This window comes from Cryptococcus neoformans, chromosome 4 (assembly GCF_000149245.1).
Source record: "Cryptococcus neoformans var. grubii H99 chromosome 4, complete sequence".
Lineage (NCBI taxonomy): Eukaryota > Fungi > Basidiomycota > Tremellomycetes > Tremellales > Cryptococcaceae > Cryptococcus > Cryptococcus neoformans.
The window spans coordinates 558,520-581,088 of NC_026748.1; the positions used below are offsets into that span (position 1 = coordinate 558,520).

Genomic DNA, 22,569 nt, shown 5'->3' on the forward strand with positions numbered 1-22,569 from the left:
CAATGGCAAGATGGTATGTCTATTATTTATCTGAGTCTGGTATGGCGCCTAATTCTCCTTCTTTAGGACTACATCCCTTCTCAAGAGCGCCCCTAACGAGGACGAGGATGAACCCATTGCTGCTGATGTTGAGCCCCTGTCATCGATCAGTAGGTTTTTGGAGAAGTATAGCGAGGTAGCAATGCTATAGCGGAGCAGAAAAGAGCGTCGGCGAACGCTATAGAGCGATGGAGGATGGACATTTCAAGAGGGTTCGTGTACGCTTTGCCGCAGGTGACAGGGGTTTCAGACAAATCTGTTAAAGAGGTGGTAAATGAGATCCGGTCTGAATGGATGGGTGTTTGGTCTGCGATTTGTGTGCTTTTTAAGATTTTCTCCATTCCCTGCAGTTCACGGCATTACATTTTCATGTTTCTATGCATATTTCGTCGTTTTCGATACGGCTCTGGGCAACTCTACATTTCCAGCTTTTTAATTTTATCTTAGCAAACAAATTTGCCTATGATACGGCACTTTCTTCATTGTTCGCACTTAACACAAGAAGATGGAATTCCATGCAGATATGCCAAATATGTAGATTAGTACAGTACAAGAGTCGAGGGTTTCGTCATTAGCCTCCTATATTCTCAAATATCCTTCCGCGCTATGATCTACCTTCCACTGGCACTTCCATCTCCACCTTCTCCTGTTCCTCCGCTCGTCTTCTCCCATCCAGCCACCCGATGACATTCTTGTGCACCAACATCAAACCCAACACCGCAGGCAGATACCACAAGCTCACGAAGAAGAGCTTCCTCGCGTTCGCTTCATTGGTGAGCTTGTAAAACCTCCAAGAGTCACGTACGAAAAAGTAATTAGGTATGGACGACGTGAGGGCAAATGACCAGTCTACACAGCCGGACAATGGCCCAAGTATGGCCGTGAAGGGTACAAGAAGAACAGCGTGTCGGAGAGAGACAAGGGCGTTAAGGCGAGGAGAAAGGACAGACAACATGGGGTAGCCAGAAAGAGCATAGAACGGCCGAATCATATGAGAAAGGGCGTTGAAATGAGGGAATTGCCATGAGAAGAGAAGAACAAACAGCGTGAGGGGTGTGAGAGGGTTTGGCAAATTGGGAAGATCGGACCAGGGTGTATGCAAAAGCAACGGCTGATCAGATGTCGGCCAAAGAGAAGCGCCGGTAGCTGTCCATCCCATGAGAGGAGTGATGGCACCGACGATAGCACCCACCCAGGTGTTGGCAACAGAGAATCTCTTCATGGGGGTATACACGGCAGCGTATAGAAGGAGGTTACCGACACCCAATGCAGCAGTGGTAGGGTTGCATCCATACCAGAGAATTGCTCCGCCCATGACAGTACACACGAGACCAAACATAGCCGCATGGAAAGGTGAAATACGCCTGGTGACGAGCGGCCGGACACGTGTACGTGGTGTCTGAGCATCAATGGGGGACTCAAGGATCTGGTTAAAAGTGTTGGCGGCAGCACTGGTCAAGAGAGTTCCGACTGTGAGATTGAGCAAAAGCGGGATGCTCAAAGGCAGAGGCGAAAGCGCGAGACCGGTTGTCGCAGTGAGTGTCATGAGAATTGTTAGATTTCTCTTCGACAAAGCTGAATAGACACCCAATAATCGTTTCCATGTCAGCGGTGGTAATGGTTTATAGGCGGATACAGGAGCGGCAGGTGAAGTGGGGTGTGGGAGGTTGAGGCCGGGAAGTTCAGGTATTGGGGCGTTGGCTGCTCCATAGACGGTTTTGAAGGGAGGAGAGTAGGGTGTAGGGTGAGCGGAGAAAAAAGGTCGGGTGCAATCAACAGTTGTATCGCCGGTTTGTCGAGCTATGGAGTGCGAAGACCTTTTTTGACATCTCGGAGCAAATAACGCCCATGTTAACTGTGACCAATGTCAGCGCGTGAGTGAAGAAAATGACACAGCACCTACAGCTTTCCCAGCCCCGGGACTACTGCTGTCACAAGGGGGAAAGGACATCTCTCGAGCTGTCGTTTGGAACCGTAAGGGCCATGGTGAGAGGCACTGGGTAGACTGTGTAGCGAAAGTGCGATGTAAAGTATGGGCGGCGGCGACCTTGTCGGAGTGTATGGGATGAAGAATGTTGGCTGCGATGCCCAAGCCTTTCCGTGATATCATTGGGGCTGGACTATAAGTTATAGATGAGAGGTGTAGATGTGTCGATGTCAAAAAGTTGAGCAGCGGAGGCAGAACGAGATGAATCCCAGAAAAATTCGTGGGGCTCGCCCCATCACATAATACGCAACGGTTGATGCTCCACAATGTAAATACATGTCCACTATTCCTTACCAGCACTGTTGCATCCATGCATAATCTCCACTCGGCAGCCGCACCTTCAGCTGTACGAGTAAATTTAATTCTATTCGTTGATCCTACCCTTTTTTGATCGCCCATCTGCGCCAGCCGCGAGAGAAGGCGGATGAGACTGATATATTATTATTGAATCATCTGAGCCTACCTGATAGTGCTGTCAGATGGTCCATCAGAGCAGGGAATGGCCAATATGTTCTTACTTAATCACTGTGAGAGATGAATCCTATAATCCATGCAAATGCCAAAACTGCCACAGTAATACAAGATATGTCAATGCTATACCCTCTCCCCTCCCCCAGCCTCCGTGTCCATTCCCATCATTTGTCTAATTCAATGCGGCTTGGAACGCCACTTTTCTACTCCTTCCTTTCAGTCTTCACCTCTGCATCCTCCTTGCCTTCTTCAACTTGATGTTGCCCTTCTTCTTCCGACACGGGTTCAGGTCCCTCCTCCACTTCGCCAACCTGTATCTTAGCCAATTGTCCATCCACCATTTTCCTAAACTTGCCGTCTCTTCTTGATATCAAGTCGTCATAAGTGCCATCCTCGACAACCTGACCATCTTCTAAGAGTACGACTCTATTGGCGGATGCAATGGAAGAGAGACGGTGCGCAATAAGAATGACGGTGATGTCCGAGTTGGCGAAGAGATCATTGAGAGCGGCGTTAACCTGCATCCTTTATTAGCTCGCACGCTGTCATATCAAAAAGGATAACATACCGCACGTTCGGACTCAGAGTCCAAAGCACTTGTGGCTTCGTCCATTAAGAGAACTGAAGGGTTTCCGACAAGAGCACGGGCAATGGCGATTCTTTGCCTTTGACCACCAGACAAACTGTTTTTGGTGACTACACATGGATTGTCAGTAAAGTGTTTTACGGGGTATGATCACACTCACTCAAAGTGTCATAGCCTTGAGGAAGCTTCTCAATAAAGTCACAATGGGCGACCTGCGCTGCTCTCTTGATGTCCCCTCGAGTAGCATTGGGATGACCGTATGCAATGTTTTCTTCAATGGTACCGCCAAACAATACGGGGTCTTGTTGAACCACACCAATGCGCGATCGCCAGGACTCGGGGATGTACTTTCGAATGTCGTTGTCCGAGAAAAGGACAGAGCCGGAAGTGGGATCATAGAATCGGAGGAGAAGAAGTTGAATTGAAGATTTACCGGAACCAGAACCACCAACAAGAGCGATTCTTTCTCCCTTATTGATTTTCAGGTTCAGACCGTTAAGGACCTTAGCATCAGGCCTAGAAGGGTACGCAAAATCGACATTCCTCAATTCAATTGAACCGGCATCAGTCTTGGGCAAGAGTTTACCGGATGAGAGGGGGATGGGAGAAGGGAGAGCATGAAGACCAATGATACGTTGGGAAGCACCAACACCCTTCATGAGACCAGTGAAGAATCCAGCAAGAGCTTTTTGAGGAAAGGTTAGCAGCAATTAATTGAGATTTGGAAGCAGGCTTACTGTTGAGGGACCACTCAATCCAGTTGACGTAGATAAAAAGCGAAGTCATATCACCAACAGAGATTTCTCCTCGCTTGACCAACACACCACCATAGATTAAAAGACCAATCATTCCAATGTCTCCGGCAACCTCGTTGGCACCTTGGAAGATACCGTTGGCGAAAGTTTCTTTCTTCTGAAGCTTGTAGACTCCGTCGACCTTGGAAGCATAAAGTACCTTCTCCATAGGCTGGGTATTGGATGATGTGATGGTTCGATGGGCAGATAAACGTTCCTCGGCGAGTTTAGACATGCCCCCCATCGCCTCTTGAGTCTTCAAAGACAATTTGCGGATGAATCGGCCATAGAAAAAGGTACCAAGAGCGATAGGCGGGATGATACAAAGCATGACAACGGTGAGAGTGGGAGAGATCCACCACATGGCACCAATACCGGCACCAGCACCAAGGACAGCCTTCAGACCTTCACCGAGATTTTCACTGAGCGATTGACCAACAATCGAGGTGTCTTGACCCAATCGAGAAAGAGCGTCACCAACCCCAGCAGCCTCGATGTGGGATGGAGGCATAGAGAGGTACTTATCATAAGTTTTGTTCCTGCAAAAAGTCAATAAAACTCATGTCCTGTAATTGAAATCACACGTACCTAATGCGAGCAACCGTACGCTGCCCCGCAAGTCGAAGGCAAACACTTCTGCCTGAATTGGCAGCCGCACCAATCAGTAAAACCACCGCCAAAGCTCCAGTAGCATGTTCCAGGGGTAACCCAAACAGCAACGTTTCATCAGAGCCCGGCGCAAAAAAATCGATGATTCGGCCGATAGCCCATGGAATCGACAAGTTGACAGCTGTAGAGACCGAAAGGAAGGCGACACCGGCTGTTAAAAGCTTCCACTGTGGCTTTGCGAGAGTGAGCAGCTTCAAAACAGAAGAAGCGTCTGGTTTTGCGTCTTTTCCGGAAGAAGTGGGAGACGTAGTAGGAAATGCTGTGGCAGACGGGAGTTTAATTGATGCAGGTGGATGTATGGGGATAGGAGATGGCGCGCCTTCTCCCTCAGGCTCCTTCTCTTTGTCGGTCTTCTCTTGCTGCTTACTGGATTGAGAGTAATATCGCAGTCTCGATTGAAACAATAGCGCCCGTAATTGAGGATGTAATGTCGCTGCGTGAACGGGAACGGGTATGTTGGCTGGGAAGCGTCTCCGGAGCGGGCTACGTATGAAGTTCGCTGCCAGGCCTAAGCCTTGTCTTGACAGCATTATTGTGCTCCTAAGCGGATTTTGTGCCTCCTATAGAAAGTGCCGTTTTTATAGGTTTTAGCGGGAAGAGAAGATGCAACAGAGCCGGCCCAGAGAAAAGCCAAAGTCCCAAATCCCCTCCAAAACGGATTAATTCGGGATTTTATTCACACTTCAAATTTCAATCTTATCCACAAGTATTTTTTGTTTACACTCACTCAAGAGCTACCACATAGCTACAAGAACCCAAAATGGTCAACGCAGCACGAAAGAGTAAGCCTTTACACCTGTATGAAGTTTGTCGCTGATGTGTTGTAGATCTTATGTCCCGTAGGAATCACAAGGAGCGGGCTCAACCCCTCCACCGTGCCCGGCTCGGTCACCTCGAAAAGCACAAAGATTACGTGCACCGTGCACGAGACTACAAATCCAAACAAGAACGTATTCGAAAGCTTCGCGAGAAGGCGGCGTTTAGGAACAAGGATGAGTTCTACTGGGGTATGGTCAAGGGAAAGACCAAGGGAGGTGTGGCTATTGGAGAGCGAGGGTTCGAGGCGTTAAGTACTGAGGTCGTCAAGCTCTTGAAGAGTCAGGATTTGGGTTATATCAGGGTTCAAATTGCGAAGGATGAAAAGGTAACTGCCGCTATTGCATTCCGGATTCCACGAGCTAAACTGGACATTCACAGGCCATCACCAAGCTTCGGGCAGAACTGGAAGTCACTGCTCCCGCTTCAAGTGGTACCGAGGAATGGTCCGCTGCGTCTGAGCTAGCTGAGGTAGAAAAGCTCGCGGAGATGGGTGTCGTCCTCAGCCCTGCTTTGTCTCGCAAGAAAGGAAAAGGAAAGGGCAAAGCGCCTGCAGAGGGGCATGTGATATTTGTGGATGACCGGGCTGATTGTAAGTCGTAATCTGCCGGATGTTGCTGACATTATAGTTGAAAATTACGTTAATGAGTCTGAAGAAGAGAAACAACAGGAAGCGGAGGAAGAGCAGGTCGACCTGGGTTGGGAAGAGCCACAGCCTGTAAAGAAGAGGAAGTCAAAGGCTGTTGAGCTGACGAAGGAGGAATTCGATGAAGAAGCAGCAGTTGAAGAAGCAAGGGTGCGTTCTATATATATATATATATATATATATATATATATATATGTCTTCTGCTAACAATTCTATCCAAGGAATATCGTCTACAACTTCTTTCAGATCTTTCAGCCCACCTGAACCGGCTCAAACTTTTGCGTCAAGCCGAATCTAAGTTAGAAACAACGAAAGGCCTTATGGGAAGGGGTGCTGCCAAAAAGGTGCGAGAGCACGGGTGGGTTGAAGACGAGTCTCAACCGGAAGATCGTAATGGGGACAGGAAGAAATGGCAGGGCAAGATCTGGAAGTGGAAGATGGAGAGGAGAAAGTAGCGTTGTACAATATATCCTTGCGATTACACGAGTTCCCTTGTCTCATTATGTATGTCACTCTGCTTTACTGCTGCAGTTCATTAGAGTCTTCCTGCATCCTAGAATGCCCATCCTGGTTGTTGTTCTATTTATCATTGCCAAATGGCTTCGTTTTGATATCAGACATTCACACAAATCTCTACATATTTGCCGCCGTTCGTCAATCACGTGACCTATGTTATTACCTCCACCAACGTCATGGCTTGTTATGTTCTCCCCGCGGGCGCCGGCCAGCAACTTATTATGTGACAAGGAAGACCGACGACTACCGAAAATTGCTGTTCAATAATAGTAATTCAGAAACGGGACCTATCTCTGAATCACATTTGCTACGGTTTGCTATGCCTCCTCGCAAGAAGGCGGCCAAGTCCTCTCCGTCACTTCCAGCCTCACCATCGCTCTCCACGAGCGCCATCGAGGGAATGCCCTCCCCTGCAACACCTTCTAGTCTACGACAACGGAGATCACAAAATACAGATAAGGAAGCGCATGGGAAGGATAATGTCGAGTTTAATGTCAGATTGAAGAAGAATGTAAGCGTAGTTACGTTCATCACATTGATGAAGTCACAGCTGACTGTGTGCCGTATCTTCAGAATGACGGGAGATATCATGTACGTGGTTCCGTTCAAACCAAGAAAGCACTGTTAATTTGACCTTTGCACATTAAACGCTAATAGCTATTGGGTCGGTTTGCTTATTAATTTTTATAGAGATACAAAGCTGACCCCCCTTTTATTAGCCCCAGGAACCCCTTTTGACGAAATTGGTATGCCTGTCCTGTGCCAAAAGTTACAAGTGAAAGGCTTAACCAAGTGGAACTTGGATCAAATATAGATCTCAGTGAATACTCCTTCTTCTCACATCACGATGAAGCCCCAAGTCAAGGAAAGCCCAGTAGCTGGAAACAATGGATCTTTGGGCGCAAAGTAGGCCTACTTCATCTAGTATCTCTGCCGCACTGGACGCTCACATCACTCCACAGTTCTTCTTTTCTGTGTAAGATATCTCCCCATGTTGTTGCACGCAGCATCTACGCTGACCAACTACCAGAGGTATTTTGCTAGGCATTATCATTGCTATTTGGGCGATGGATTTTTCCTCCCTTCCGTAGGTCTTCTCAAAATTTGATATCGTGGCATCTTGCTAATGCCCTCTAATGCCTTTTTCAGGGCCGATATAAAAGATGTTTGGACCGCCCTGCCCACCTCTTTAGATCCACGCGACCTGGTCTCCAACTTGACTGTAGTAGACACTGCCCGAAGAGCTTTAGAAAATCGAGATTTCACAGTAGGTGAAGAGGTGAAAGCACAGTTTGGTATCGAGAAGCACCACCCAATTATTCTTATCCCTGGTATTGTGTCAACAGGTTTGGAAAGCTGGGGGACAGAGGTCGTAGCAAGGAGCTTTTTCAGAAAGAGGTTATGGGTGGGTGTACGATCATTTATCATAAACTATTGTACCTAACGAGACAACAGGGCACATCAACAATGATTAGAGCTGTGTTGAGTAATAAGTCAGTTATCTGGAATTCATTATCATGAAATGTGGCATTATTGACCAATGTAGGGAACGATGGGTACAAGCTCTCAGTATTGATCCAGAGACTGGTTTGGACCCACCGGGATTCAAGATCAGAGCTGCGCAGGGTCTGGATGCCGCTGTATGTTTGTTTCGTATTCATCTGTATCCACGGCTTCTAAACTCTTGCCATGTAGTCCGAGTTCATCCAAGGCTATTGGATCTGGCAGAAGGTTGTCGAAAACCTCGCTACCGTGGGATATGACACCAACTCTATGGACATGGCCGCCTATGATTGGCGATTGGCATACTACAACCTTGAAATCCGAGATGCTTACTTTACAAAGCTCAAGAACAAAATTGAGATGCTCCATTGGCACAACAAGCAAAGGGTTGTACTCTGTTCTCATTCGTGAGTAAAGTGATAACAAAATGCGATGGTCCACTAAAGTATTTGTTACAGGATGGGTGGAACTCTTCTAGTCGTGAGTAGACCTGCGCAATGTCTCCATCATGACTCTACTAATTGTCTTCGCAGTACTTGTTGGTTTGAGTGTTTGCTGAGAAGTGGACTGACATTTACATAGTTTGAAATGGGTCGAGTCTGATCCTATTGCGAACGGGTTCGGTGGTGGTGGTGGTCCCAGCTGGGTAGAGGTAAGTAAAAAGCACAGTAAGAAGTCATCAGCCAACAGCATATGTCCTTTATAGGAACATGTTGAAGCTTGGATTAACGTTGCAGGTTCCTTGCTTGGTGTCTCCAAGGCTATGACGGCCTTCTTGAGTGGTGAAATGAGAGACACGGTGGAGCTTGTAGGTCTTCATCTTCTTACATTGCCGCCAGAACGAAGGAACTCACAGTGCTGCGGTAGCATCCCGCTGGATCATGGGTACTCGAGAAGTTCTTCTCAAGAAGAGAAAGAGCAAAGCTTTTTAGGCGATGGCCTGGTAGTAGTTCCATGTGGCTAAAGGTGAGTTCAGTCTCGCTGCTGTTACTGGCTCATGTCTGATTATGGGCGCCTAGGGTGGTAACCGAATTTGGGGTAATGAAAGCCAAGCTCCGGATGACCCTGAGGATGCTACCGATACACATGGACGGTTTTTCTCTTTCCGTCACCCAGGTGTAACTCCCGATGACAAGTCTCTCTCTGAATGGACTGTGTCGCCCAACTTGACAGTGAATGAAGCCGGACCCTATATTCTTGCTCATACACCTCCATCGTTTCAAAAAATGATGGAAAGCAACTACAGTCAAGGGTTTGAAACTGATGAGAAGAAGTTGAAGGAGAATGGGAAAGACCATAGGAAGGTAAGCTCAATCTATTCTGGACAAATGGACAAATTGTCTAATGGCTGGAAGTGGTCGAATCCTTTGGAGGTTCGATTGCCGGATGCCCCTTCAATGAAAATCTACTGCTTGTATGGACATGGTAAAGAAACTGAGGTAAATATTAAAGATCATGTCTATTCTGTCAAAGCTGATCAAGGCGTCAGAGATCATACTGGTATATGCAAGGAGAGTATGAGCAAGATGAGTCTCGCTCTGATGCAGGGGATAGTCAGGCCTATGTAAGTGCCACACACTTTCGGCATATGGTTTGGCTGAACTGTAGGTTAGTGTGACGCCTCTGACCCGTCCAACGGATGTGACAATTCTACTGTCAACCGGACAGCTCTTGATTTTCCTCTTGCGCGTCGACATTGGATCGATTCTGCTGTTACCATTAAAGGGAGTAGCCCAGAAGTTAGATCGGGTGTTAAATTTGGAGATGGCGATGGGACGATTCCAGTAGTCAGTCTGGGCAGTATGTGTGTCAAGGGTTGGAAGGGTAAAACCAAGTGGAACCCGGCGGGAATAGAGGTCATTACACAGGGTAAGTATCCGGGCATAAAGGAAAAGGATGATGCTGACTTGCGTAAAGAGTACAGACATACGCCTGAAGGCTTGGACCTTCGTGGTGGTGCGCAGACGTGAGTCTCTCTCCACGATCCATTTTAGAGCAGGCTGACAAAAGCTTTTACAGGGCCGATCACGTGGACATCCTAGGTGCATCACCTCTAAACTCTGCAATCCTGAAAATTGCTGGTGGGCGCGGAGACCTGGTGACTGAGCAGATCGGAAGCAATATTTTAAAGTACACTGAACGGATGGACTGGGATCGATAGTGTCAGTAACATCATTGATAGACGCAAGATGGATAGTAAATGGGTTGCGTGATTAAGATGTTGGGCAGGGATTGACGCGACTGATCATGACGATGATTACTGTGCCTGGAGGGAGAGGCGCGTCGGGTAGCGAGGTGTGCGGTGTGTGGCATTCGTTTGATGTAGCCTCATTTCCGTTTGCACGCGTGGACTCTTACTGCCTGTATTCTTTGTACGGTGTAGCAGTGCTTGCAACCAACAGCGCGCGTCGCCTTAGCTCGCCGAATAGTCTGCTCCCACCGCCAAGCGTGGACATCACTACACAGAGATACACCCCGGCATCTCCCACCGCCCCACTGCACGCCGCGGGTGATTGACCAGCAAGAAAATCTCACACAACACTTGCCCCACTCCGTCTTCATTCTCAACCTTCAATCCCATAACTCTTCCTTCCTTCCTGCTTTTCGTTCCTTTCTTCCAACTCTCGTCCATCATGTCATGCCCACCCATTCCCAACCGCATTCACCAACTACCAGGTACGTCCTCGCCTCCATGCTTTTTACCGCATCGCTCGTGTGCTAACAGCGTCAACCAACCACAGTCCGCGTCTCCTACTACATCCCTTCTTCCTCACAGACTTACTCTACAATATTTCCGTCATTACAACAAGTGTACATACATCCTCAGTCTGCTGGTGGAGATGACGAGACATGGGGATCCATATACCTAAAAACTGTGGTAAAGGGGGTTCTGGCTGCCAGGTGGGTGCTGTTTGAACGCGTCAAAAAGGCGCCCGTATCACTGAACCAGCTGACCATCTTTATGGCAGTCCTGAACTACATCCTGCCTATCCCGGAACATCCGACTTATCTCTCTACGTCCTGGATCCTCGCGAAACATATTTTCGTCGTGCACGCGTCGGCTCAGCCCACCATGGCAACACCGACACGGCTGGTAGCGAAGTATGGACAGGCAAAGGTCTTGTTTCTTGGAGCCTCGCTGAACATGGCCAAGGCAAAAACCTTATCGCCGGTCGGCTAGAACGAGATGTGGCGTTTACTACGGCGATCAGAACGCAGGGCATGTCTGCTCTTGAAGCTTTGATGGCGGCAGACCAGATGGGTAATGTAGGCGAAGAAAGCTGGGGTATTGACATCTCATTGGGCTTGAACATGGGATTAGGTGCACCTGGAGGTTTCGCACGCGCACGTGCGAGCTCGCCGGCCATTCAGAGGAGGCGATCTGGCTTGGAGAAGGAAGAAAGTGGGCAAATAACACCGGCTTACCCTAGACAACAAAAACGCGCGTCAGTCCCGTCCGCACCGCAGACTTTCGACATCCGAGGAGAACTTCCCGCCCACCCATCATCATCTTCTTACTCCCACGACCCTCCCTTTAGACCAAGCCACAATATCAATCACGCAAGCTCTCCTATCGACCCCCCTCGTGCTCATGGCAGACAAACCAAATCTGCTAGTACCGGCGGCCGTCCCCGCAAGGTCACCGCTTCGTCACATAGCTCCTCCACCTCTGTCGATGGTGCTGACCCAAGACAGCGTCTTGCACATAGTCAACGATCATATGAAATCCCCCTCCCGTCTTCTGAAGGCCCTAATGTCTACGATGCCCTATCTTCCATTCCCGAAAATATCCTGGCGCGGCCGGAGTCGCTCACACGCGAGCAAGCACAAAGACTACTTGCAAGTCCTGCATTCATTGACATGCTTGGAAAAATTACTGGCACCTCGATTCCCACAGGCAAGCCCAACGCCAACAACAAGCGCCCGAGGGACGGAGAGCATGTCGAGGTTCAACCTCCGAAGCGAAAGAGAGGAAGACCAACCAAAGCTGAAAAGGCGGCAAAGGAGGCTCAAGAAGCGGCCGCAAGATTGGCGGAAGCTGTGAAACAAAAGGCCGAAGCTGTCGATGGTCCACAAGAGGATTCGAGGAACCCAGTATGCTGGAATTGTGGCAGAACGAAGTCTGCCATCTGGAGAACCAAGATGATGGAAAATGGACAGAGTGTGAGAGTGTGCAATGGTACGTGATCATTCGTAGAGCATGTGGATTTCATATTGACCGCAAACAGCTTGTGGTCTTTACTGGAACAAGCTTGGGACTATGAGGCCTCCAAACCTTTGGGCAGACGGCGATGACGATCGTCGAAGCGAACGCGCGCAAAGTACTTTCTCCGAGGCTCCATCAGAACATGGACCAGCACATCGAGTAGATAAACCGCTTGCTCGCGCTCAAGAATCATTCAAACGGACATTGTCTGCAGCGGTCGAGCAGGATGCTAGGCGTATGGCTACCCGCCACAAGGGTCGGGCGCCTACTTCCCCCAACAAACATTCAAAACTTGGTCCAATGACGTCCCCCCCTCGTGGGTCTGCGTCTGCTACAAAATCGTTGAAACAAGGCAAATATGCCGCGGCCAGTTCTCCCGGTGGCTTCATGGAGGCGATGCACGATTCGTTTGAGTCGGAAGTTAATGAAGCTAGTCCTGAGGATGGAAATGAGTCCCCTCATTTCCGTGCCCGCCCTGCTCCTCATCCCCATCGCCTCACTCGTAACCCACCTTCCAATACCGATACCCGAACGCTCGACCTTCCTCTCAGCGATGACGGTTTAGGCAGTGGCGCACCCCATGGCAACAATGAATGGAATGACGAAGTCTCTGCATTTTTCGATGTGGAGGGCTTCTCAATGTCTACCATGGTCCAGCATGAAACCCCAGAATATAATCGTCGTCACCATGGTCAAGAGGTTATTCGAGAAACGAAGCACGGGGCCCACCGCTCAAATCCTATCCACGTGACTTCTTCGTCGATGATGGAGAATGAGCATGTTGGCACTGATTCTACCCTTGAGGAAGATACCGTACTTTCACAGTTATTCAATCGCACCTCTTCCATTGCAGGGCCGGGCTCCTCTCCTTCAGGGTTTGACTTTTCCCAATTACCCCCGTCTTCGCCACCCATGTCCGTTCTCAGCTCAGATGCTCTTCCCCATTCTGCACTCCTTTTGTCGAGCCCTGTAAAGAAGAACACTCCTAGTGTATCCGGACAGACGCCCAATGCGTCTGGCTTGACACCCGCAGACGGCAACCGCTTGCCTCAGAGCAGCTCCAAGTTGAGACACTCTATCAATGCGGGTGACAGTCACGATAACGATAGGCAGGCTGGTGGAAACGGTGATATACAGCAGCTAGACTTTGAGGGTATCCAAAGGATGTTTAACTTGATGTCCCATCCCGATGACGTCTCGCAGAAAAATACGCCCGCCGGTACGAATCACACCCCTCTTTCGACATTTGAAGATCCTCAATACGGAGCTTTGAATGAGTTGATTGATGGTCTCAATGGAGATACGTCCGGGATGAAGATGAGTGTTGGAGTGGAAATGGTTTGTGGAGGAGAGGGCGAAACGAGCAGTGCGAGTGCAGTGTTGGCGGACGGAAATGGGGAGGACATCTTTGCGTCATTCTTGGACGGAGGAGCATTTGTGTGAGAGAGGGTAGAAGTAGCATTGGACTTTTCTTTTCTTGATACGAATAACAAAAGACTCAGCATTAATATGATGTTGTAAATATAATAAGCGCACAGCAGGTAGTTCTTTCGTTCGCACAATTATTGATTAATGAATATGCATCGACATGGTTTGTGTATTGAGAGGAAAAGCAAGATCAGTCGCGAATAGAGGCGCATCCCTTTAGAGGGTGGCACGAGAGAGGCACGGCGCTAGGGAGAGCCGACTTGCGGCCAATCAGGTTCGGCCGATTACACATCGTCTGATTCCAGGGTTTTGATAAATTCCCTAATCGGCTAAAAAGCACGATTAGAATTTTTTGATTAGACTATTTTTAAGCGCGGCAATCTCATTACATAAATAATCATCCACAACCCTTCTCTCATCATCTCATTTCTTCCATCTATCTTTTTCTATCGCTTCCATATCCGCAAATATGTCCGCCTGCTGTGGTAACAACTCTAATGGCTGCTGCAAGTCAAAGCCGCAGCAAGAATCAAATGCCGCAGTCCCTCTCCTGCGTGGCGACAAGAACTCCAACGGCGACCCTCGCCCCAGCTCCAGTAAAAGCGCCAGCTACGGCGCCATCTGGTCAGTCGACAACGTTGCTCATCCTGCAAATAGAACACAGCAGCTCCAGGATGTTTTGGGAGATGTACAGCCGCTCGGAAGCAAATGTGGTGCCCACGAAAGTGGCGGGCAATGTTGTAAGTCGCACTTTGAACATCAGTATTAGAAGTTGATAACTGACTGGTGGCGATAGGTAAGGATCTCAAGGGAGATGATGAGAGACATTTGGTCAGCCCTGAAATCGTTCGCGATGTGTAAGTGTGATATTTCTTTACGTAGCATTGGAGGATGCTGTCGCTGACCAAGCCTTCCCTCTTCCTTGTATCTTCATCACGCTACCCCAATCTGCTGGGCACTGATCACAGTATTATCGGCCTTTCCGATGGTCTCACAGTCCCATTCGCTCTTACTGCTGGTCTTTCTTCTCTTGGTAGCTCTTCTCTCGTCGTGACTGGTGGTCTCGCCGAACTTTGTGCTGGTGCCATCTCTATGGGTCTTGGTGGATACCGTAAGTCATATCCTCACACCAATGTTACCAGTCGCTAATTTGTTAATTTAGTTGCATCCCAAGCTGAACTTGATCATTTCCACTATCTTCGACGACAAACACAAGCTCGTGTCCTTCGATCCTGTTCTGGAGAGATGGAACGTGAAATCCACTCTATTCTTGGCCCTCTCGGCGTCAAGGAGCCTCTCTCCCGACTTGTCGCCGAAGATCTGCGATCCGTTGAGGACGAAATCTACGGTTCTTCAGGTGCAGAAGGATCTGAGGGTGTTATGCCAGGCGCCAATGTCGTGTCTGAGAGTGGAAAGAAGAAGTGGGGATTGCTTAACTGGAGAACGAAGAAAGCCGAAGAGGAGGATGGTGGAGTGCGTGGCAATGAAGAGATGGGCATGACTGCATTCTTGCTCAAGTTCGGTGAAGGCATGGGTAAGTTAATGTTCCATTTTCGGTCCCAGAATTGCTGCTAACTACTACTTCAGAGGAAGTCCCCGTTTCTCGACTGTATGTTTCTGCCCTCACTATAGGCCTCTCTTACTTCATTGGTGGCCTTATTCCCCTAATCCCTTACATGGCTACTTCTACGGCCGAAGAGGGTCTTCTTTACTCTGCCATCGTCACCTCTATCATCCTCTTCATCTTCGGTGGTTTTAAGACCTACTTTACCGGCGCCACTGGCGGATGGTATGGTTACGCCTACGGCGCTATCAGCACCATGATTGTTGGTGGCTTTGCTGCTGGCGCGGCGTTTGGTTTGGTCAAGGCCCTAGACGTGCAGGATTAGAAGCTATTCGGCTTGAGACTGAGGAGGACATAGATGCTTTTTGAGCGCTCTCCGATGGGCTTGTCGGGTGAATAGAGCGTTGATGAAGCTCTGTAATATATATATATATATATATATATTGCGGATTTGGATGATCCCGCTTACTGTATAGAATTTTATTTCATATATTTCGACTTGGATTCTTAGTTTCTGCCCCTTCACGGAGAGGGCCATATGTACTAGATCGGGATCATATACCAGCAAATGCAAACGCGATATGTACTATATACGGTAATGAATTACTTTACCAACGGAAGAACTGTTGTACAATTATTTCAACGAAGTACAGCTGAATAAACGATACTGATGGCCAGTGTTAGCATTATGACATTTATTCGAAAACTACGCTCCGTCGATCACGACCGCAAGCGAGGAACGACTAACGACTAAGATTTGCTCATTCTTTGGCCATGGCAGGGTATATAAAAGCGTCTACTTTTTACCTTTCCGGAATGGAGCTACAGTATTATTTATAATCAAATCACCATTCATCGGTCAAAAGCTGTTGAATTAAATGATGGTGGAGCATGGAGCATATGTAAATAAGAATTAGATGCCCTGCAGTGTGGGTGGGCTGCGGCCGAAAAATGCGACGGAATGCCCGTTAGAGACTAGCGGTGAACAGTGCGTAATATCCGGACGCGTCGCGTGCGGCGGCTAGTGGCGCTAGCGGCTCTTGATCGGCCAAACATTTCCTATCTATATAACTTATTTCAATGATGGCAAACGAAAGGCGACGTTGTTTGGTTGTTTTGGTGTGATGCGAAAAGGACTGCCTATATGCAATACCATTCTCACTACCCACTCAATGAAACCATTTCTTATGCATGCTTCTGATCTCACTTCCCCAATGTTCAAACATGATAAAATATAGCTACACTATGCGCCTTTTCGGCCTCGTATCGAAAACCATGGTCTTATAATCTCATGATCTCACAATCTTCTAGCAAAACAATGTTCGGATGGATATCTCTGCAAAACCGTCTAACCCCAAATGCTGTAATATGTCATGATTTGTATTAAATCTCTGGAACACCGGAAGGAATATGGTGAAACGTTTCATTCGACTTCGGTCGAAAAAGGAGGTGTTATTATGTCGAACGTCGGGCAAACCATGATGTAATAAAGTGTCCTGTGATAAACGTGTTCGTTATGTAGGGGATGATGACTGTTATGAAAAGCTCGAGACTTGAGTGATTGCTAGGACGGTCAATTCCTTTTCTAGTTCTTTAATTCCTCCGCTACAGCTTCCTCAGCCACAGCCTCCTTCTCCATACCCTTCCACATCGCACTCGATTTCCTCCCCATTCGTCCACTAGTAGTTCCCGGCTTCATTTTCTTGAAACTCGGTCGTTTGGATAGCTCGGATCCTCCTTCCCCGCCTAGTCTCACATCAGGATGAAGTTCAGTTGGGCTGGCTCGACGTTTTGTATGTGAGTCTTCATCGACACTCCCTTTTGTCAGATCGGCCTGAGAGTTTGTGCTAAGAGAGTCGGTATAAGATCCGGAACCCGAGTTTGTGGTACCTAATGACCCGAGTGACCCAATCGCCGAACCAGAAACGGATGAGCCCACAGAAAGAACATGCTTCTGTAAAGGAGAGGGATTGGGTCTTTCTTTCACTTGATCGTGGTCGAGCATATGAAGGTAATGGTATATGATAGCTCGATGCACGAACAAATACTGCCGTAATGTTTGTACAAGGGACATACGCTGGACTCGCATACTTTCAAGAACACACGACACTGGGTCACGCATCTTAGAAAGTGGAGAAGGTTCGCGCCGACGTCGGTTGGAGAAAGTAACAGGCTCAGGGTCAGCCAAGCAACTGGATATCCTGTTACGGTGTCAGTCTACGACAATCATATGAATAATGAACATTACTCACGATTCTGAAGAAACTCGATCAGACGATGTTTGTACAGACGCCAGACTGGGCCTTCTCGTATCGGTGTCGCTCGACACACTCGTACCCCCAGACATCATCCTGTACTGCATGAATCTATCATCGAGGCCGTTAGCAGCCTTGGGAGGATCGACTTCCATCGTTTCATTACTACCCTGCTTTTTGGGTGGGAATGAAAAATCGGGAGCGACTTGATGTTCGGGTTGGGTAGGCATCGTACCAGGAGAGGTTGAATGCTGACGGGCAACGGAGCCACTAGGAGCACCCAAGTTAGAGAACTGACTGACGGGTTCAGGCGATGCAACTGCTGAAAGGCTAGTAGCAGGAGGTGCAGAGCTAGAATGCTGTGGCGGTATGACTTTGGGAAGACGTGCAGGCTCATCTACAGACCGAGCTTCAGCGGCACCACGCTGACAAAGGTCTCGGTGAAGGCCATCCAAGATAGCGTCTACCACGATGAAACTTCCTGTCCTTCCAACACCAGCGGAGCCTGAGTAAAATTAGTATCAATCTGAGAAACCAAAATTGTGGTACTTACAATGTACCAAAATCGGCGGCTCGTCAGCTTTCCTGTGACAACCCTCTGGTCTGGCCTCGTGCGCCGCATCGTTGACTTCTTGGATCAACTTGAGCAACGTGTCCGGCGTCTCTGGCACATCAAAGTCAGGCCAACCAACACATTGAAGCTGTACGATTTTTCTTGGCGGCTGATCAGGCTTGCCATCGTGGGAGACGAGGAATACCCGTTTGATGTTGGAGTCACTTCCTTCAGGGAATTTGGAAGACTTGGGGGTCGCTCCTGCTGTCCCAAAATCAAATCCAGAGTTCGCGGCGGGAAGCGCAGTATCTTCCCCTCCAGACTGACTGATCAATTGCAGTTTTATATGCCCATATTGCTCCTCGCCCCAGTAATTGCCGCACTTGATCAATCCGCCTTCGAACTGTTTCGTAATCATGACAATTATCCTAACGTTTTGTTCCCAAACAAGGGTCCAGAAGTCTCGATATGTAGCATCTAATGGACCTTGAGTGGCGATATATCGTCGAGAAGTGCCTCGAGGTTGAATAAAGGATGCGTTGATGTAATCGGAATCCTGATCGGGCGGAGAATCGAGACGAACACGGGAGAAGTCGTATGGCCAGATGTTCTTGTATCTATTTCAAAAATCAATTAGATTACTCGTGTTGTTATGCGGGATAACTTACCTGTTTTTAGTACCTCTCTCAACACCTGCGGTGATAGAGAACGGGAAGTATTCGATATCCTCAATTCCCCTTTCCCAGTTCATCAACCTTTTCAACTCTTTTATATCGCTTTCTCGCTGTATAGCCCATTCCCAACCTTTCTTCTCAGAAGCATTTCTGTGGATTTTCTCGTCACACCCTGCAGTTGGTTGCAGAAGAACTCCAGAACCTTTGGCATGCCATTCCATGATAGCCTGCAGGCGTTTCTGTTCATGCAGCTCCAATTGGTAAAATTGGTGGGCGAGCTTGTCCATACTGTCCTGCTCTGGCATAGTGACTAGCTCACGCAACCAATCGGGGAATTGGTCAGCTCGTTTCCGTACAAAATCGGGTAAATTGAGCGGTATTCTTTCAGTGATTCCACCGTGGGATAACTCGAGGTTTTGACGAATGTTGTCGAAGAATGGATTTGCAGGCTGAAACTTTGCCTGTGTGGAGTCGGCCATGCCGGTTGTTGTGACCGGGCCCTTGTCGAGTCGATGGAACGCGGCTGGGCGTTCGGTAACAGCAGTAGTCATAGGGAAGGAAGAACCAAACGGATTGGATTGGAAGTTCAAAGACGGGGTGGGTGGGATAGTGAGACCCTTGGGAGGCGGTTGGCGTCCTGATGACTTGCCTCCGGTGGTCGACTCTGGAATTCATGGTCAGTTTTAACAAAAGCGAATATTGGTGATGACAGCAACTACCTACCATGCGAGAAGGCTAAAGATGCTAATCTACCTGCCATCAAACCTTTCTGAGCACCCGCAGCGGCCGCGCCCTGTTGAGGCTGAGGCCCTTCATCGTCGTCTGACACCAGCGGCAAAGCGCCGCTCAACTTCATCGCAGCGTGACCTCCTTTGACGAACCACAGTCTACCCGAATATCCTTCTCTCCCGAATTTCCCAGCAAGTCCATCCAATACCCCTCCGTCTGGAACGCTACCACTGTCAGCATCAACCAAGACAATATCACTCTTTTCTTGCCACTTCGATACTTCTTGCATTGAATGTGGTGAAAGCATCTGCGTGAGTTTATCCAACGTGAAAGCTGGACGTCGAAGCAGAGTAGAGGGAATCGGGAGCGAATGAGATGAGGGAATATGCGATGACTGAAATGACGAAGGGGGCCGTACATCAAGAACGAGGGTAGTAGAATTGGGCAAGAGTTTTGCTAGATCAGTAGGTGCAATCATCTGTGGCTTCATGCCGCCCGGGGATTGAGAGCCGCTAACGCTTGACGCCAGAGGACTGGGGGATTTGGTTGAGTGTGGGGTTGATGCGCCGAGAGTTGCTGAAGGAAGTTTTGTAGGGAGGGAATTCTTTTTTCTAGAAGCAGGTGCCAAAGGATTTGATTCACCGCCGATATCTGGCTTGCCAGCACTTGTTGCTATAGCCTTATACCTCATGAGTGTCTCTGCACTCAATCCTCCTCGGACGGGAGGTGCTGCACTGGTTGGCGCCTGCTTATTACTTGGTGACAAAGACATTGCCGGTGCTGCATGACTAAACTGTCCTTCGAAGGGAGATGTCAATGACTCTCCAAACTGTATTCTCGGACTGTCGTCCCGTAACATGCTGCTGCTATTGCCACCACCGCCGATATTGAGCCTTTCGAATGGAGATCCAAGATGAGGACTATTTCTTCCCATCGGAACTTCCAGTGACGGAGTGGGTGCACCTGATGACGCAGCCAAAGCAGCCCAAGGGGAGCTAAACTCGGTATTCGCGGTTGCTAAAAAATTTGGTTGTTGAAGTGGCAAGGAGAAGCCAGACGATGATCTGCTAGCAGGGGACGGACGGCTTGGGGAACGAAAAGGTGAGGAGGCGGCAGGCGATCGTGTCGGGGAAGGGGAAAGGGGGTCGACAGGCGGCGGACTGCGAGGTTCAGAGGCAGATGGAAAATCTGATAACGTCGGGGGAGCTTGTCGACCCATAATGTCTGGCGTGAAGCTGGTGGAATAAAGGACGAGATGATGGTATGAGTGATTGTGCCGATGAAAAAAAGATGATGCGGGTGTAAAATATAGGTCGGTGATTTTTTTCTATTTTGTCTGTCTGGAAAAGAGTGATCGGATGGCCGGAGGCTGGTAGAATGTATGTACGACGGAGAAATCGTGATTAGCAAGCCGTGGCTGGCGTGTATAGTATATGGCGATGGGATACCCGGGAACAAGTGGATGGTCGATGGTCGACGGGGGTGTTGACTGGGGATGGCAAATGAATGCTCGTGCTCGACTGGCCGGCTGATGATGGTATGATGTGTAGTTATAACGTGTATGACGTGTAATGACGCTAAGGCCCGGTGTTTGCGGAAGGAGTGCCTCTGTTAGGCGGGCCAGCACGAGAATGGAGGGCGGATGGCAGGAGTAAGAAGCTATTGGGCAGGTATTGCTATGGCTATGGACTATAGGTGTGGTAGAAGTGACAGCCTAACTCTTCTGGCTACCGCTTGTTGCTGCATCAAATCCGCTCGCCGGAATCTCTTTGTACGAGTCTTTTTTGACTTTTCCTCGCCACTTTTTTCCCTCTTCGCCTGTCCCCATCACTGGAAATCTCTGCCCTGAGTAAACACCCTGGTTCCACAGCAGCCCTGATCGCAAAATGATGTCATAACGCTCCTTTTCCATTTCTTTTCTATTCCAGCCCGCCTTTCGGCCTTCGTCGTCTTCCAGAAGCGGCGTAAGCCACCCAACGCCCAAAAGCAGAAAAAAAGGCACAAAAAGCATGAAACATGAAGACCGCATCGCAGTAGCCATTCCATTTTATAGCAAGTGGCTCAAATCTATACTAACCTTTATGCTACAAAAAGTCCTTTTTGCCGACCTTCGTTTCAGGTCCATCCACACGACAGTAGCAGGAGCTTGCCATTGGGCAGTTGTTTGGCTGAATCGCGTGGGTTGGACGTTCGTAATCATGACGTCTGCGATGATTCAGTTTGCGATGCGAGAAAAGGGCGAGCGACGACGAACGACGCGTCTTCAAGTCTAGTTGAAAAGAAAAACAGGCGGCCAGCGGCCAGCGACAATTAATTCCTATTTATTACTCGTTCGGACTATGGCGTATCGAGCCGAAAAATATGCGGTAATCTGTTGATAATTTAGTCCTATATACTACCAAAATCGAAGTCATTCGTTCATTTACTTCTTCCGTCATTCGTTTCGTCGTCCATCGTTTTTCGACGATGTTCCATCGGCCGCGCTTGCTCATCATCCGGACGACGCTCGTTTTCTTCTGCATCCTATCCTCTGCTCATACATGGTACTGTATTCTTGTTCTTTACCACGCCGCTGTGGTAATACATACATCATCTGTTATGCGTTACCGTCACCGTCACGGTCATCGCTCATTGTCCGCCCTCTGCACAGCATGCACTTCATTACTCTCTTCTTTATAATTATACTTGTATTGTTGTCATCATTTTTATCAAAAAAGTGCTGTCTGGAACTCGGTCCATGGGGTGCTGTCTGCTCCACGGTTGTTAGACCACGAAACGCATACTTGGAGATGAGCTATGAGTTGTCTTGTCGTGCTTCGATCTGTTCAGTTGAGGTCTTCATTCCTTTGCGCAAACCCAGGCAAGGAAAGTAAAATTGAAATAAGACGTGTGGTACCCAAAAGTCAAAGCGAGTAGCTGTAAAAGCCGATGTTCCGACTTATTAACTGTCATCCAGTTGCTCAACTCTAATCCTTGAGACAACATTAGTTCTTAGTCCTTACAAAAAATCTTCTACGCCGAGTTTGAATGCATTTTCTAACCATAAAAGGATGACAAAGGATAGCTTCCTTAATAACTTTTTCAGATAATACCAGAACCAGAAGAGGAGACGAACAATGCGTGACGGATGTA

At 48.5% G+C, this 22,569-nt stretch overlaps 8 protein-coding genes and 2 non-coding genes; 6 read left to right on the top strand and 4 right to left on the bottom strand.

Annotated features, from left to right (window-relative positions):
• The window catches only part of CNAG_05148 (beta-1,2-xylosyltransferase 1), a 3,135-nt gene extending 2,551 nt beyond the window's left edge, over positions 1 to 584 (top strand). Inside the window, exons 9-10 of the mRNA XM_012193350.1 lie at positions 1 to 13; positions 67 to 584. The exon at positions 1 to 13 is cut by the window's left edge and continues 79 nt beyond it. Coding sequence (XP_012048740.1) covers positions 1 to 13; positions 67 to 96 — 43 coding nt within the window. The 3' untranslated portion in view covers positions 97 to 584.
• On the bottom strand, positions 431 to 2,224 carry CNAG_05149 (protoheme IX farnesyltransferase). XM_012193351.1 has 2 exons: positions 1,943 to 2,224; positions 431 to 1,894 (listed from the first exon to the last, which is right to left on the bottom strand). Exons 1-2 carry the CDS (start codon positions 2,147 to 2,149, stop codon positions 644 to 646), a joined length of 1,458 nt encoding a protein of 485 aa, XP_012048741.1. The 5' UTR covers positions 2,150 to 2,224; the 3' UTR covers positions 431 to 643.
• Positions 2,225 to 2,503: 279 nt separating this feature from the next.
• CNAG_05150 (ATP-binding cassette transporter) lies at positions 2,504 to 5,156 on the bottom strand. XM_012193352.1 has 5 exons: positions 4,466 to 5,156; positions 3,821 to 4,416; positions 3,244 to 3,768; positions 3,066 to 3,193; positions 2,504 to 3,015 (listed from the first exon to the last, which is right to left on the bottom strand). Exons 1-5 carry the CDS (start codon positions 5,074 to 5,076, stop codon positions 2,701 to 2,703), a joined length of 2,175 nt encoding a protein of 724 aa, XP_012048742.1. The 5' UTR covers positions 5,077 to 5,156; the 3' UTR covers positions 2,504 to 2,700.
• Positions 5,157 to 5,217: 61 nt separating this feature from the next.
• CNAG_05151 (U3 small nucleolar RNA-associated protein 11) lies at positions 5,218 to 6,542 on the top strand. XM_012193353.1 has 5 exons: positions 5,218 to 5,328; positions 5,374 to 5,690; positions 5,744 to 5,954; positions 5,992 to 6,158; positions 6,230 to 6,542. Exons 1-5 carry the CDS (start codon positions 5,307 to 5,309, stop codon positions 6,461 to 6,463), a joined length of 951 nt encoding a protein of 316 aa, XP_012048743.1. The 5' UTR covers positions 5,218 to 5,306; the 3' UTR covers positions 6,464 to 6,542.
• A 219-nt stretch (positions 6,543 to 6,761) lies between these two features.
• Positions 6,762 to 10,336, top strand: CNAG_05152 (phospholipid:diacylglycerol acyltransferase). XM_012193132.1 has 22 exons: positions 6,762 to 7,035; positions 7,098 to 7,115; positions 7,182 to 7,188; positions 7,244 to 7,270; positions 7,339 to 7,430; positions 7,487 to 7,500; positions 7,555 to 7,611; positions 7,674 to 7,929; positions 7,980 to 8,017; positions 8,071 to 8,164; positions 8,220 to 8,434; positions 8,486 to 8,507; positions 8,561 to 8,565; positions 8,610 to 8,679; positions 8,734 to 8,835; positions 8,895 to 8,993; positions 9,047 to 9,331; positions 9,383 to 9,466; positions 9,517 to 9,591; positions 9,641 to 9,896; positions 9,945 to 9,993; positions 10,047 to 10,336. Exons 1-22 carry the CDS (start codon positions 6,844 to 6,846, stop codon positions 10,186 to 10,188), a joined length of 2,199 nt encoding a protein of 732 aa, XP_012048522.1. The 5' UTR covers positions 6,762 to 6,843; the 3' UTR covers positions 10,189 to 10,336.
• A 44-nt stretch (positions 10,337 to 10,380) lies between these two features.
• On the top strand, positions 10,381 to 13,833 carry CNAG_05153 (hypothetical protein). XM_012193354.1 has 4 exons: positions 10,381 to 10,703; positions 10,769 to 10,928; positions 10,997 to 12,207; positions 12,257 to 13,833. The coding sequence occupies exons 1-4, from the start codon at positions 10,661 to 10,663 to the stop codon at positions 13,675 to 13,677; spliced, it is 2,835 nt and encodes a 944-aa protein (XP_012048744.1). The 5' UTR covers positions 10,381 to 10,660; the 3' UTR covers positions 13,678 to 13,833.
• A 203-nt stretch (positions 13,834 to 14,036) lies between these two features.
• Positions 14,037 to 15,847, top strand: CNAG_05154 (membrane fraction protein). XM_012193355.1 has 5 exons: positions 14,037 to 14,402; positions 14,459 to 14,519; positions 14,631 to 14,773; positions 14,825 to 15,196; positions 15,250 to 15,847. The coding sequence occupies exons 1-5, from the start codon at positions 14,132 to 14,134 to the stop codon at positions 15,549 to 15,551; spliced, it is 1,149 nt and encodes a 382-aa protein (XP_012048745.1). The 5' UTR covers positions 14,037 to 14,131; the 3' UTR covers positions 15,552 to 15,847.
• CNAG_12373 lies at positions 15,159 to 15,645 on the bottom strand. The gene is made up of 2 exons (XR_001045632.1): positions 15,429 to 15,645; positions 15,159 to 15,375 (listed from the first exon to the last, which is right to left on the bottom strand). It is a non-coding gene; the product is annotated as a hypothetical RNA (non-coding RNA).
• Positions 15,848 to 16,390: 543 nt separating the features above from the next.
• CNAG_05155 (protein-tyrosine-phosphatase) lies at positions 16,391 to 21,753 on the bottom strand. XM_012193356.1 has 5 exons: positions 19,432 to 21,753; positions 18,703 to 19,372; positions 18,035 to 18,651; positions 17,479 to 17,986; positions 16,391 to 17,427 (listed from the first exon to the last, which is right to left on the bottom strand). The coding sequence occupies exons 1-5, from the start codon at positions 20,654 to 20,656 to the stop codon at positions 16,812 to 16,814; spliced, it is 3,636 nt and encodes a 1,211-aa protein (XP_012048746.1). The 5' UTR covers positions 20,657 to 21,753; the 3' UTR covers positions 16,391 to 16,811.
• Positions 21,537 to 22,251, top strand: CNAG_12374. XR_001045633.1 has 1 exon: positions 21,537 to 22,251. It is a non-coding gene; the product is annotated as a hypothetical RNA (non-coding RNA).
• The last annotated feature ends 318 nt before the right edge of the window (positions 22,252 to 22,569 follow it).

What these genes read in the sequence shown, in the direction of transcription:
- CNAG_05155 (XM_012193356.1), bottom strand. Translation starts at nt 20,656, where the DNA reads ATGGGTCGACAAGCTCCCCCGACGTTATCAGATTTTCCATCTGCCTCT. An exon ending in GAGAGAGGTACTAAAAACAG is followed by an intron (nt 18,652 to 18,702) that starts GTAAGTTATCCC and finishes TTTTTGAAATAG; the next exon opens with ATACAAGAACATCTGGCCAT. An exon ending in GCCGCCGATTTTGGTACATT is followed by an intron (nt 17,987 to 18,034) that starts GTAAGTACCACA and finishes AATTTTACTCAG; the next exon opens with GCTCCGCTGGTGTTGGAAGG.
- CNAG_05149 (XM_012193351.1), bottom strand. Translation starts at nt 2,149, where the DNA reads ATGATATCACGGAAAGGCTTGGGCATCGCAGCCAACATTCTTCATCCC. An exon ending in GTCCCGGGGCTGGGAAAGCT is followed by an intron (nt 1,895 to 1,942) that starts GTAGGTGCTGTG and finishes CATTGGTCACAG; the next exon opens with TTAACATGGGCGTTATTTGC.
- CNAG_05153 (XM_012193354.1), top strand. Translation starts at nt 10,661, where the DNA reads ATGTCATGCCCACCCATTCCCAACCGCATTCACCAACTACCAG. An exon ending in CCGCATTCACCAACTACCAG is followed by an intron (nt 10,704 to 10,768) that starts GTACGTCCTCGC and finishes AACCAACCACAG; the next exon opens with TCCGCGTCTCCTACTACATC. An exon ending in GAGTGTGAGAGTGTGCAATG is followed by an intron (nt 12,208 to 12,256) that starts GTACGTGATCAT and finishes GACCGCAAACAG; the next exon opens with CTTGTGGTCTTTACTGGAAC.
- CNAG_05154 (XM_012193355.1), top strand. Translation starts at nt 14,132, where the DNA reads ATGTCCGCCTGCTGTGGTAACAACTCTAATGGCTGCTGCAAGTCAAAG. An exon ending in CGAAAGTGGCGGGCAATGTT is followed by an intron (nt 14,403 to 14,458) that starts GTAAGTCGCACT and finishes TGGTGGCGATAG; the next exon opens with GTAAGGATCTCAAGGGAGAT. An exon ending in CCTGAAATCGTTCGCGATGT is followed by an intron (nt 14,520 to 14,630) that starts GTAAGTGTGATA and finishes CACTGATCACAG; the next exon opens with TATTATCGGCCTTTCCGATG.
- CNAG_05150 (XM_012193352.1), bottom strand. Translation starts at nt 5,076, where the DNA reads ATGCTGTCAAGACAAGGCTTAGGCCTGGCAGCGAACTTCATACGTAGC. An exon ending in GATTGAGTGGTCCCTCAACA is followed by an intron (nt 3,769 to 3,820) that starts GTAAGCCTGCTT and finishes TTCCTCAAAAAG; the next exon opens with CTCTTGCTGGATTCTTCACT. An exon ending in TCAAGGCTATGACACTTTGA is followed by an intron (nt 3,194 to 3,243) that starts GTGAGTGTGATC and finishes ATCCATGTGTAG; the next exon opens with TCACCAAAAACAGTTTGTCT.
- CNAG_05151 (XM_012193353.1), top strand. Translation starts at nt 5,307, where the DNA reads ATGGTCAACGCAGCACGAAAGA. An exon ending in AAATTGCGAAGGATGAAAAG is followed by an intron (nt 5,691 to 5,743) that starts GTAACTGCCGCT and finishes GGACATTCACAG; the next exon opens with GCCATCACCAAGCTTCGGGC. An exon ending in TGTGGATGACCGGGCTGATT is followed by an intron (nt 5,955 to 5,991) that starts GTAAGTCGTAAT and finishes CTGACATTATAG; the next exon opens with TTGAAAATTACGTTAATGAG.
- CNAG_05152 (XM_012193132.1), top strand. Translation starts at nt 6,844, where the DNA reads ATGCCTCCTCGCAAGAAGGCGGCCAAGTCCTCTCCGTCACTTCCAGCC. An exon ending in TTTTCAGAAAGAGGTTATGG is followed by an intron (nt 7,930 to 7,979) that starts GTGGGTGTACGA and finishes ACGAGACAACAG; the next exon opens with GGCACATCAACAATGATTAG. An exon ending in CTTCGTGGTGGTGCGCAGAC is followed by an intron (nt 9,994 to 10,046) that starts GTGAGTCTCTCT and finishes AAGCTTTTACAG; the next exon opens with GGCCGATCACGTGGACATCC.